This window comes from Anser anser (genome assembly GCF_964211835.1).
Source record: "Anser anser genome assembly, chromosome: 1".
Classification (NCBI taxonomy): domain Eukaryota; kingdom Metazoa; phylum Chordata; class Aves; order Anseriformes; family Anatidae; genus Anser; species Anser anser.
Window position 1 is genome coordinate 141,140,281 of NC_139720.1, and position 12,240 is coordinate 141,152,520.

Sequence of the window (12,240 nt, forward strand, 5' to 3'; positions counted from 1 at the left end):
CTCCTATAACACAGTTGTACCATAATGCTCAATATATGCAATTTGAAGACAACTACTAAAAGATGACTGTGAACATAGAAGAAAAGTCCAGAGGACCTAAATCAAGTACATTGACAACATGGTAATTGAGCGACTCTATAAGCCACAACTTCTGTGAGTAAATAATTAATTAATTTGGATTAATTAATGAGCTCAGACACTAAAAGCAATTTATTCTCTAAACTATGTGCTAATTTAATGTCAGCAGTACAGATGTACCTTTAATCTAACAAGTAACAGAAGGATCTCAATTTATACTCTGCTTACTAACAGGTACTAAGGCTGATATTACTGCATCTTCACTGACGCTACAAATGTTAGGGAAATTAAGGAAGCATATGCCAGAACATGCTTTATTTAGTTCTTCCCTTTGCTGTGGAAATATGCAGAAAATGATCAGCATTAAGAATAGTGTTCAAAGGAGGTGGAAGAACCCCATCACGTAGGACGAGGGAAAGCAGGATGGTCCAATACCCAGGAAAGTTAATGCAGAACCCTTGTTCCTTTTGTGGGGATAAACTAAAGACCTATGAGATCTGTTTAGTCCCCAATATTCATGATTTTCCAGAGTCTATTAAGTTACCTTTAAATTCTTCTTCATTGCTAGGCAGTGAATTTCTTTCTCTTTGTTTTACTTCCCTCCTGGAAAAAATCAAAAGATCATCTGAGTCCAACATCCTCCCCCTGGCATGTCTTTTGTCCTCTGCTCTCCTCTTCTTTTTCTGTTTTCCTCTATCTTCTTTCACAACACTTCTGCTTGCTTCGTCTCCTGCTTCATCTTCCAAAGATGAGCGTGGATATGGTTTTGGGGTCTCTTTATCTGGGCTAGAAAGTTAAAGAAGGAAATGCACTAAGCTCACCTATCATATACTACTTTAAATCCTTTTTAACATGGTATAGATTTTGCCCTCTCCCACATTTCACAGTGCTGACAAGAGGACTTACACTCTTGAGCACTTGACAGGGCTCAAGCGTCCTACAATTCCATTTCCCTTTTAGCTATAAAATAAGGAAAGAATAACCTAAAACATAGCATGCACAGTTTGTGTTTTATTTCTGAGGATAATATATACTTTGCTAAACTATTGCATACAATTATTTATCTTTAAAAAATCTGTACAGTGTTCCTGTTAACCTCCATTCTAATACAGTTCAGCAAGAATTGATACGCTTCATATCTTTCATATAGTCCATTCCCACTCCGCTCTTGAGCTTTCTAAAGTTTCCAGAATAGTTATAATGCAAAATACAGTAACAGATGTCTCCTTGATCGCACTAAACCCCAGATTATCAGATATTAAGTAAAACTGAAACAAGTACTTAGGCACCCAGCTTTACTGACGTCATACAAGAAAGGGTTCTAAATACCTTTCTGTCTGGTCCCTAGTTCTGTCTACCTTGTGACTCTACACAGGATTTAGGCAACAACTGTCTTTTATGATTAGGGCCCAGAGCTGTATGGAATTTGATAGTTACATTTGCAGAGTCCTTCTGCTGTAATTGTTTTTTTCTACTGTGACAACAGGAAAACACCTCAAGCAGATGCTAGCACCTCATTAAAATGAGATCTATATTAGTACCTCTAAAGATTAACAAATAAAACTGACCCCAAATACACACCACATAAACAACCATCAAAAAGAAAATCCCAAAAAACCCAGAGCTGAAGATTTAGACCAGCTATTGGAATACAAGTCCCATGTGCACTCCCTGTCAACAGGGTAGCCTGGGCTATCCATTTTACTTTTTGGTTCCTTACTTCTGCAGGTAGGAATTAGCACAAAAGAATCATCTTGCTTTGAGAAATAATTGAATAATAGAAATAGAAAAAAGAAAATAATAGAAATAATAGAATGTAATAGAAATAATAAATAGTACATTTCAGCTGGAAGCGCATTTCCATGCTCCCTGAAAAGTGGGGGCTCTAATGGAAACGCCAACTCAATCTGGGCTGGATCACTGCCATAGCATTGCTAACATTAGTAACTAGATAATGTGCGACTAATGAAACGGTTGTCTAATGGCTTTGAATTCAACACAGCATGCTGGTTACAGAAAGAAACAAATACAAAGTAAAATCATAGCCAGTGCTGGCTTTTTATCATGCAGCCACTGAGTTAATGTAGCCAATGTCCAGAAGAGAACATTATGTATGTCTATATAATACTACAGTAACATACTAAGCAAAAGAAGAATGGGATTTCACTTCACAAATATGCGGCTCTACAGAAAACTCAAAACCTAGCTGAAAATGTTACAAGCAGAAGGAGAATATTCTGAATTAGTAAATGCATTGTCAGAAACTGTCTGTCTATAGCTCACAAAGCAATTTACAGTAGAGCATTACAGCTCCAAGCTGGGAAATTTACAATTCTTCATGGGAAATTTAAAAGGCTCTTACCTATAAAACTTCTAGAGTACTAGGCTTCTATTGTTAATTCTTGAAACTAAAAATTCAGCAGAAATAGAAATTATATATAATGGGGAAAAAACAAGATAAATATATTCACAGCACATGCAAGACAACCAGGGGATGAGGCCCAGTGAGCACAGTTCTTCCCAGCACTCTTCCCCCAGCCTGTAGTGCTTCAACGGGTTGTTGTGCCTCAAGTGCAGGACCCAGCCCCATTGGTCCAGTCTATCCAGAGCCCTCTGCAGAGCCCTCCTACCCCTGAGCAGATCAACACTCCCACTCAGCTTTGTGTCATAAATATATTTGGTGTTTATACAACCAAACAAGTGTTTACAAGCTGGAAACACAATATATAAATTCACAACTAATATGAATTGAATATGCAGCTTTACATACTATTTTACTGAGACATATGCCAGGTTTGATATCACTTCATCTAAAATTTAGGTTCAACGAATACATTTATTTTTAATTTGCAAAAAAATGTAGTGCATACAGTTCAGTCAGTTTTCCAGAATCCCTCTGTTTACCAGTGAATAACTCAATTTTCTTATCAGTTGTACATAACAATAGCAAGTCAGCTTGCCAATAAAGTCTGTTTGGAGAATGAATATTAAATTTCATGTTAAAGAAATTAATCATGAAAAAAAAAACCATATAGAATAGAAGCCATTCTTATTGCTGCATTTAGTCATATCTTTTCAGAATACAGTATTGTCCTGGTTTCAGGCCGGGTTAAACCACAACAAGTATCTCATTTGGAATATAATACTACTCTCAATGGAAGAGAAAGACTCAATTATATTTCTCAGCTCAGTTATTTCTGCCTCTTTTCAACTGCTTGTATGTATTACATAGGAAATCATTGCATTTAGGTTTACATGATGGTAGCCAAGCCTCTTTTCACTCAAAAGTAAACCTAGATGTAATGAGGGATTTTCAAACAGCAGTGGAATCATTACTAGAAGTTGTGTGAGAACCACTGACTTAAGGCTTGAATTAGTGTTGTGTTTTTTTTTTCCTGTCATTTTCATGGAATCCACAGATCAGCCCACTGCTGGTACACTCACAGAATCACAGAATGGTTTGGATTGGAAGGGACCTTAAAGATCATCTGATTTTAACCCCTCTGCCTTGGCAGGGGCACCTCCCACCAGACCAGGTCACTCGAAGCCCCATCCAGCCTGGCCTTGAACACCTCCAGGGATGGGGCACCCACAGCTTCTCTGGGCAACCCATTCCAGTGCCTCACCACCTTCTGAGTGAAAAATTTCTTCCAAATAACTGCTCTAATCTCATCCTCTTCTAGTTTAAAGCCATCAACCCTTGTCCTGTCACTACACACCCTGACAAAGAGTCCTTCACCAGCTTTCCCGTAGGCCCCCTTTAGGTACTGGCAGGCCGCTGTAAGGTCTCCCTGGAGCCTTCTCGTCTCCAGGCTGAACAACCCCAACTCCCTCAGCCTCTCTTTGTAGGAGAGGTGCTCCAGCCCTCTGATCGTCCTCATGGCCCTCCTCTGGATGTGTTCTAACACTTCCATGTCCTTCTTGTGCTGGAGTGCCAGAGCCGAATGCAGTACTCTGGGTGGGGTATCATGAGAGTGAAGTAAGAAAGGGACAATCACCTCCCTGGACCTGCTGGCCACGCTTCTTCTGATGCAGACCAGGATGCAGTTGGCTTTCTGGGCTGCAAATGCACATTGCTGGCTCATGTTGAGTTTTCATCCACCAGTACCCCCAGGTCCTTCTCCTCAGAGCTGCTCTCAAACCATTCTCCACCCAGCCTGTATTTGTGCTTAGTATTGCCCCAGCTCAGGTGCAGGACCTTGCACTTGGCCACTCACCATTTATATATGTATATATTTAACATTGGCCATCATATTAGAACATTTCCGTAAAGATGAAGAACTTTTTAAAAATTGCCTTTAAAGGTGGGATTTGTCCTGTTCATGAAAACTCTACAGAAGAAATCTCCTTTGATGAGGTTCCATGGCAGCAGTGCCAATGATGAGCTGATATTCATGGACTCAGCCTGGAGCCCCTATGGGACATCAAGGCTGATGGAAGATTCAAAACAAAAGCCTGTTTCCCTCACACAAACTGTAACTCCTGCACAAAGTCATGGAAGAAAAATCCATCAAGGTCTGTTTAATCCAGAGACTCCAATTCTGACTTAGAAAAATCTTTAAATCACAAATTGCAGGAAACTAGGATTATATTCTGGGGAAATATCCACAGATAATTCTTCTGACCTTATACTACTTCGTGAGATCTGTTGTTGCTGTCTGTCATACTGTTGGTGCTGTGAAGTTTATCACAATTCCATGCTATTTCAAATGGATTAACCTAGAACTTTATAAAAGATGAAAGAGTAATCCACAATCACTTGGAACCACTGCACATTCACCACACACTTCACACCAGAAAAATATTCTCCCTGCTGTACTTAGTTCTGCAGAACTGAAGTAGGGGCTCATATTCATCCTACACACTCTCTTCCATCTTTCCTCAGATTTACGCCCAGTAGAAGATTCCATATCTTAGAGACAACTCTTGATTTCATGCATAGCTATATATCACAGTAAATATCTTAAAAGAAAGACTCAGTCTTTGACACATCAAAACTTCATCTCTCCTTTCAGCAACCCTCTAACAAATTCCTGGTGCTAAGCTTCAAGCCATCACACACCTTCATTTTTTTCCCCAAGTAAAAACAGGACAACAAATTGCCAGATAATAAAATGGTGGAACAGATAGTTAAGGCTCTTCTCCTGCACATGCATGTGGGTCAAATCACTTGGTTACATGTTTAGAGCAAACCAGTTCATGACAACAGTAATTTGAGTATTATATATGGAAACCTGACAGCATAGTTGGACCAAAAGTGCAATATTCAAGATTCATGTAAAATAACTATTTTATTTTTAGGTTCAAGCATACTCACATTGTATAATCCATCTTCTGCACCATTCTTATGTACCGACAGGAAAAGGCATACTTCGTTTGGCTGATTTTAATAAGCCCACTTCTTATACAGTGTTCCTGCAATACCATCAACATTCATCTAATTTACATCTAAAGCTCAGAAACAATGAAGAAATATATGTATAAAAAGCCAACTGTTTTAATGCAACTGTAATCAGCCTCTAAAGATGAAAATTTTAAGTACAAAATACATTTTCTTAATGTTGCACTATGAAAAATACAGTGAAATTATCATAATGGCTTACAAACAAACCTAATGAAATGAACTGAAGATTGTACTGACTGTGATTAAAAGCTCTGTATTTCTCATTTTAGCAGCATGGAGCTTGTGAAAGCTACCAAATGGATTATAGAGGAAAGAACAGCACTTGGTTTAAGAATAAGTTATCCTACAGAATTTCACTTAATGTTTATTGCATGGGCTCTTCATTAAGCCCTGAAATCTCATTTACTTTGGTTAGCTGGAGACAGGGAATGGGACAGTGGCCTCATTAGCCTGGAAAATTGTACTTGCCTCATAAAAACCAGAATGCTGGTAATAGCATTGCCAAATTGGTTTCCTCTTGGAAACTTACTTTCCTGTTGTCGAACATCAGAACTGTGTAGAGTTTAGCACCCACATTCACGCTCTCTGGTGTTGCTATGACAATGGCAGGCACATAATAACAGTTTCCTGTCTGTGTCCCAGTTCTGGCAAATACATAGTCTCCGACCTGCACACCAGGAAAGCTTTGATTAACAACAACCATGTAGCTTGTGAGTTTTTCAAGACCTAAAAGGCAAATACTAAGATATTTATACATGAATCATCATTCTAATATGTTCCCATGATTTAATATGGATCTTTAAAAGGAAAGGAGAGGAATTTGGTCCTTGCATGTACTCATAATTTCCACTGAATCGGGGGAGAACACAAAGCAAAAATAAAGGACAAAGCCCTAGTAAATGCACCAGGGCTCAACTAGCAAGTTGAACAGAATGAGAAAATTCTTCCAGTTCTTCATCCCCTTTAGCCCTGCTCAAATTTACACATTTTTAGTAAGCTTTTAAACTAACCTCAGGAATTTTAGAGGATTGCATATGTAACTGATTTATACAAAATCATTTTTAAAACGAATGTGGAAGTTGCAATTTTCTTTAAATCAAATTATATAGTTAGAACCTGCTGTACACTGCATTGTGTATAAAGGGTTCTCCCCAGTTCTTAATCTGTGAACTAGGGAACAACACATTTTGGTTGTAAATATCTTCCATTTCTTCTTCAGGTGGTCAAATACTCATGTTCTATAAAGAAAATAATACAGACTTCTCAGAAACAAAGGAATAAAATTACAATCAATACAACTGTCATTTTCAATATCATTCCAAACAAATAAAAAATAGTATGTTGAAAATAACATGGAAATGGAGATATTACTCTCACTATAGGCTCTTCTTTAAAAGAAATAGTGCATTTAGAATATATATTAAATATATATATAATTTATTCTGTATGTAACCAAAGGGACAAAATTCAAAATGCGTATTAGCTATCATAAAAAATATAAAATCTTTCACCTGTAGATATGTGTATGGCATAGCACCTCCCACAGGTATAATAAACTTCAGAGGTACGATCCACGTCTCCCCATGGCTTAAGTCAACAAGTGTGCAGGTAGAACTGATATTCTTTGTCACAGTTCCTGAAAGAACAACATAATAAAATGTTAGCATGATTTTTCTTTTATCCCTTGTGAAAAAATATTAAAAAAATAATTCTGTAGACTGCCACACAACACTGAGGGCAAACATATCTATACTATACATTCCTCATTTTCATTTAGCCAGGATAAATTGTATCAGGACAGAAGAGAAATTTGTACCTGAAAAAAATAGTCTTACTAAGCATTCTAAATAACACCATAAAACTAAAACAAAGAATAATTTTCTAGTGCAGGCATGACATTTGTAAGACGATAAGGTGGCTGATTGTTCACAATAAATCTATTATCACAGATAAAATACACAAATTCAAAAAAAAAAAACCACACAAGTGAAAGTAACACAAAAATAATGGATTTCCTGACTACACGTGCATACACCCCTACATATGTAGTTGCTATGCCTCAGATCCCTCTTTCTAAATGGAGAGAGCAGAGCAAGCACAAAAATACGGCTATCCGAGATACAAAAGAACATGAGAAGAGAAGAATTGGCCACGGTACTTTCTTTTTCCCATAGCAAAGCCTGCTTATAAGTACGATTTATTTATTAAGAAAAAACAGAACACATTTTACCTAATAACCATTCTGGCTTAAAGCTCAACAGAAAGGCAGAAGCATTTGGTGCATTCTTTGAATGCACACAAAATCTCAACCTTTGACAAATGCTCAACAGAAACAATTGAGGGAGGCATCAGAGAGGAATAGGCTGATACGTTCAACCTGGTCTAGTGAGAGGTGTCCCTGCCCATAGTGGAGGGTCGGAACTGGGTGGTCTTTAAAGTCCCTTCCAAACCAAACCAATCTGTGATTCTATAATACTCTCTGCTACTGTTATTTAAAATTATTTTCTTCCACACTCTTCTTATAGAAATGAAACTGTTTGAAGAACAGAAATAAAACTGTAGCAATGAAACATTGTTTTCTAATCACACAAAATGTATGTCTTTCTATAATATTTGCACACAAGATATATATTCACTTTTCATGAATATGCACACGTAATATAATCAATATTAAACGTGACTACAACAGAAGTAGCCAAACACAACCTAAAGTAATATTTTATCAGTACTAGGAAACTCTAAAAAGTATTTGAAATGTGGACAAAAATACATACCTGGATAATAAAATCCTGTGACGTCTGATCTTGCAATCACCTTTTGGCTTTTGAGAGTCACAAATACTTTGTCTTTTTGTGTTTTTTTAGACTTTGTCTTCACAGTTTCTTCTTCAAGTCTCTGTAATTTGACACAATTATATATTATTTTTTTTCACAACAACCAACCAGTCAGCCCGAACCTATTCTTTGGAACCGACTTCAATTTAGGCAATTTAATGTAATAAACTCTGTTGATGATTCACAGTGAATTGGATTGTTTTAAATATTCAGAATACTTATAAACAGAACAAATTCATTACAGGAAGCTCTCATGGATAAGACTACCTAAGAGTTTTCACTATTAAATCCTGTTTAATATGGTCATAATGATACTTGGACTTTTAAATATTCAGGCAGAAATTTACCTTGATGATTGTGGCTCTGGCTGCTGTTTTCCTAGGAAATAATTTAAAAAGTCAGACAATTCACATTCAAGAATGAGCTAAAGAAAAATCCACTGATTTTGCAGTAAAAGTGAACATTTCACACATCCATTTTGTCCAGATAGGTGGGTCTTCACAGTAATCTAATTTTTATAAAAGGTAGCATTGTATGACATGACTGATTAAAAATATCAAATAGGGAATCAAAAATGTAAAATAAATTTTTTTTAAAAAATGAAGTGTCTGGAAACTGTTTATTTACAAGCTATAAATTCAAAACTAAATTTTTCAAAAAGTTTAAAATGTTTCAGCTTAGCAAAATTTTAAATCACATTTTCCAGAGCTGCCACTGTCCATCATTCTTTCCTTTTAGTTTGTATTCTTCTCTCTGGAGGGCAACCCCCCAGACTACAGAAGACCAGATCACACTGTCAGATCGCTCCTAAATGACGTTTGGGGGACCATGCACTGGATGGTGAGGATAGAAATACCAAGGGGTGGCTGTATGTACACCGGTTCAAGTCCTAGTTGAAGGCAGGGACTGCAATTAGCAGTAACCGAATAAAGAATGCAAAGAGCACAATGGATCTCATGCAGTTACTGAGGCATGGCATTGTGGAAATCAAAGGATATGAAAAATAGCTAGACTACCACAAACCACAAGTGGCTTTACATAGAAATATACTGTTCAGCTTTCCCAGATTTTGAGTACTTTATAGCTATGTTCTTTTACCCTAAAGCCTTTTATAGCTCACATTCACATTTCACAGGGTCTTACTGTTACTTGCCTTTAAAATAAGTCATACTCCTGAATCATTTTCCTTTTTTCTCTAGAAGAAAAAATTTCTTTCCATTCAGGACACCTCTCACTGCAAGTTTCGAGAGGATCAGGGTATTGTGTGTATATGCCAGAATGTGAAAGAATACTTTACATTTTGGTTTCTTGAAAAACCTGAGAGAAACTATTATATAAAATCCTTTTCTTTCTAACATTTACAAGTCTGTAATCCCAGTATTTTGAAAGTATATTTTATACATACAATCCTCTAGAATAACAATGTCATTTGCATTTTCTACAACAACAGCACATTAATTCTTGAATGTCTATTGTTTTCTCCATACTGCTTATGATAATGCTTCTAAATGTAAATTATAAGCAAGTGTAACATGAAGTAAATCACTTTTTGCCTGTTAATTTCTAAAGCACTTACTTATTAGCTCACCTCATAAACAATTTGCAAGCATCCATCTCTACTATAATTCCACTGAGTAACAAAAACATGCATTTTGAAATCTCAAACTTTTCCACATATCTATGCACCATTTATCAACTGTATTTCTGAAAAATAACCACAGTCCATATGGTCCTAAAAAACCCTGCATACTAGGTGAGTATGATCTGCTTCCTTGTCTGGTGAGATTTTCTTCACAAAAAAGGTATATTTGCTTTGATACTTGGTTTGCCCTAACAAGCAATTATGATGCAAAAGATAGGAAATCAATTACTAAACTGTTTGCTCTCAGTTTCACTGTGACTATTACAAACTTTTTTTCCCAATCTCCCACATAGAAAATCATACAGGATCCTAAAAATAATAATAATAATAAAAATAAAATAAAATGAAAATCTCCAAAATAAGCAAAGCAAAGCAGAACAAAAAGGCAAGGAGATATTTTAAATGGGAGATATCTGTTGGGTTTTTTTGTTTTGTTTTGTTTTGTTTCTCTAGTTTACTCTTTACCCCTATAGAATATAACCTATATCAACACCTCTATTTTTCAAACTGAGTCTAAAACAAAGGCCCTTCACAGCGCTTATCTGCCTGCTTAAAGTAAAACCTAATATAGTCTGGCTTGAGTGCAAAGACTTCCAACTCCACAGACACAAAAAGATATTTGGGTAAACCATTTACTTAGTTCCTCAGGCTCTAGAGGGACAGCTGGTGCTGAATATTTATTTTAAACTAATTTGTAATGCTTGACTAATAACTTGGGCAACTTCCAGCAGTCCACATTAACCCAGCTACTAAAGGCTGTGCGAGCATCCCCAGGGAGGGCTCCGAGCAGTGCAAAATTCAGGTGGTGCAGAAAGACCTTGTGAAGTGAAATCCATCTCTCCTAACTACCACACAGCCTTTAGGTAGTCGGTGCGATTGACCCAGGCACTCTCAGAGTGCCCATTTCTGGAATAACGCTGTCCAGTATTTTAGTTACAAAAGAGCCCCATCCAAATCACAAGGATCCCACCCTGTTTAGCTCTGCTTCTGCTGAAGGCAATACACGAGATCACATGAGGTGTATGTAACTTTGTTTCCCACAGCCGATATCTGCTCTATTTTAAAATTCTTTTTCAAATACATCAGTTTTTGCACCTTCCTACTGTACTTGAGAATGGACAGGAAGACTGACTATCAGCAGACTCTGGCTCTAACTTTGGAATTACACAAACCTGACACTTTAGAGCCAAACAACCTCTGCTCTTTCCATGCTGCTGGTGGCAACGAGCCTGTTCTGTATAGACTACAATCCATTTTTATCAAAGAGCCTACCTTGTTGTAGCTACACACTTTGTCCAACATATTACTCTATTGATGACAATGGAAAATTTGACAAAACATTTCTAGGTAATTATTAAAATTACTTATAACTTTCTTGTTGTTATGCTTTTTTGGGATGCTTGTTTTGCCTTGTCTCCCCAAAGAGGCACAAGAACAAAGACAGGAGATGCCAAGCTGCTTAGGAAGCACATGAAGTATAAAAGAGGTATCAACAGACAGTGATTAGTGATCCTTAAATGGTGTGGAAGAATAAGGAGTGTAAGAATTAGGACACCAGGAAATAGAAGAAACTGCCAAGGGAGATACAGAATTTCCGTTCTTGTAAAGAATAATTTCTCAGCTATAAATATTTCATTAGGAATAATTAAATCAATCAGATATGAAACATTTTTCAGAAAGAACGGACTTAGTGAACCACTAGAGGTCCCTTTCCACCCAAATAAACAAGCTTTATGGAACACATTATGCTTATTAGCCACTTCAAATTCTTTTTATTACATGGTGACCATTCAACAGAGTCACAAACAAGCGTAAGTCTTGCACATTTCAGGTTATCCTAAGGGAAGCACAGTACTTTTAAAAACATATTCTTAATTAGAGTGGATCCTTAGTAACAGATGCAGCTTTCTTTGTCTGCAGAATTGGATGGCCACTGATGTGTAGAAACAGAAATATTTAGTATGAGGAGAAATGTTCCTCATCACGCCCAAAGGCAAGCTTATGACACTTAGGGAAAGAAGTATTTTACATGAAAAAATGATGGCCATTAACAGAATGCAAAAAGCTGTCCTGGAAGCGGTTGTGTCTGAAGAATAGTAATGCCAGGACCCCAGTAGACCTTACGTGGTCTAATGAGAAGTGGATAAAGGACCCTGAATACATCCTTTTATTAGGTGAAAATAACATGTTGTAAACAACTTTTATAATTCAGTGAGAAAAATCATAAAAAATGATGGCTGATTGTTATGCCTGGCAAGTTCAAAATACAAATATTTTAAGTC

At 36.8% G+C, this 12,240-nt stretch overlaps 1 protein-coding gene across 16 annotated transcripts in view; it reads right to left on the bottom strand.

The window, feature by feature from the left end:
- Nucleotides 1–12,240, bottom strand: part of VWA3B (von Willebrand factor A domain containing 3B) — an 80,931-nt gene that overhangs the window by 11,422 nt on the left and 57,269 nt on the right. For 12 of the 16 annotated variants that reach the window (XM_083815851.1, XM_083815858.1, XM_083815857.1 and 9 more), the window contains 5 exons: nt 8,257–8,377; nt 6,994–7,118; nt 6,012–6,149; nt 5,396–5,493; nt 623–864 (listed from right to left, as the gene is read on the bottom strand). In XM_083815851.1, the coding sequence (XP_083671977.1) occupies nt 623–864; nt 5,396–5,493; nt 6,012–6,149; nt 6,994–7,118; nt 8,257–8,377 (724 nt within the window). The other 4 variants (XR_014576157.1, XM_083815849.1, XR_014576158.1 and 1 more) reach the window with 4 other exon arrangements.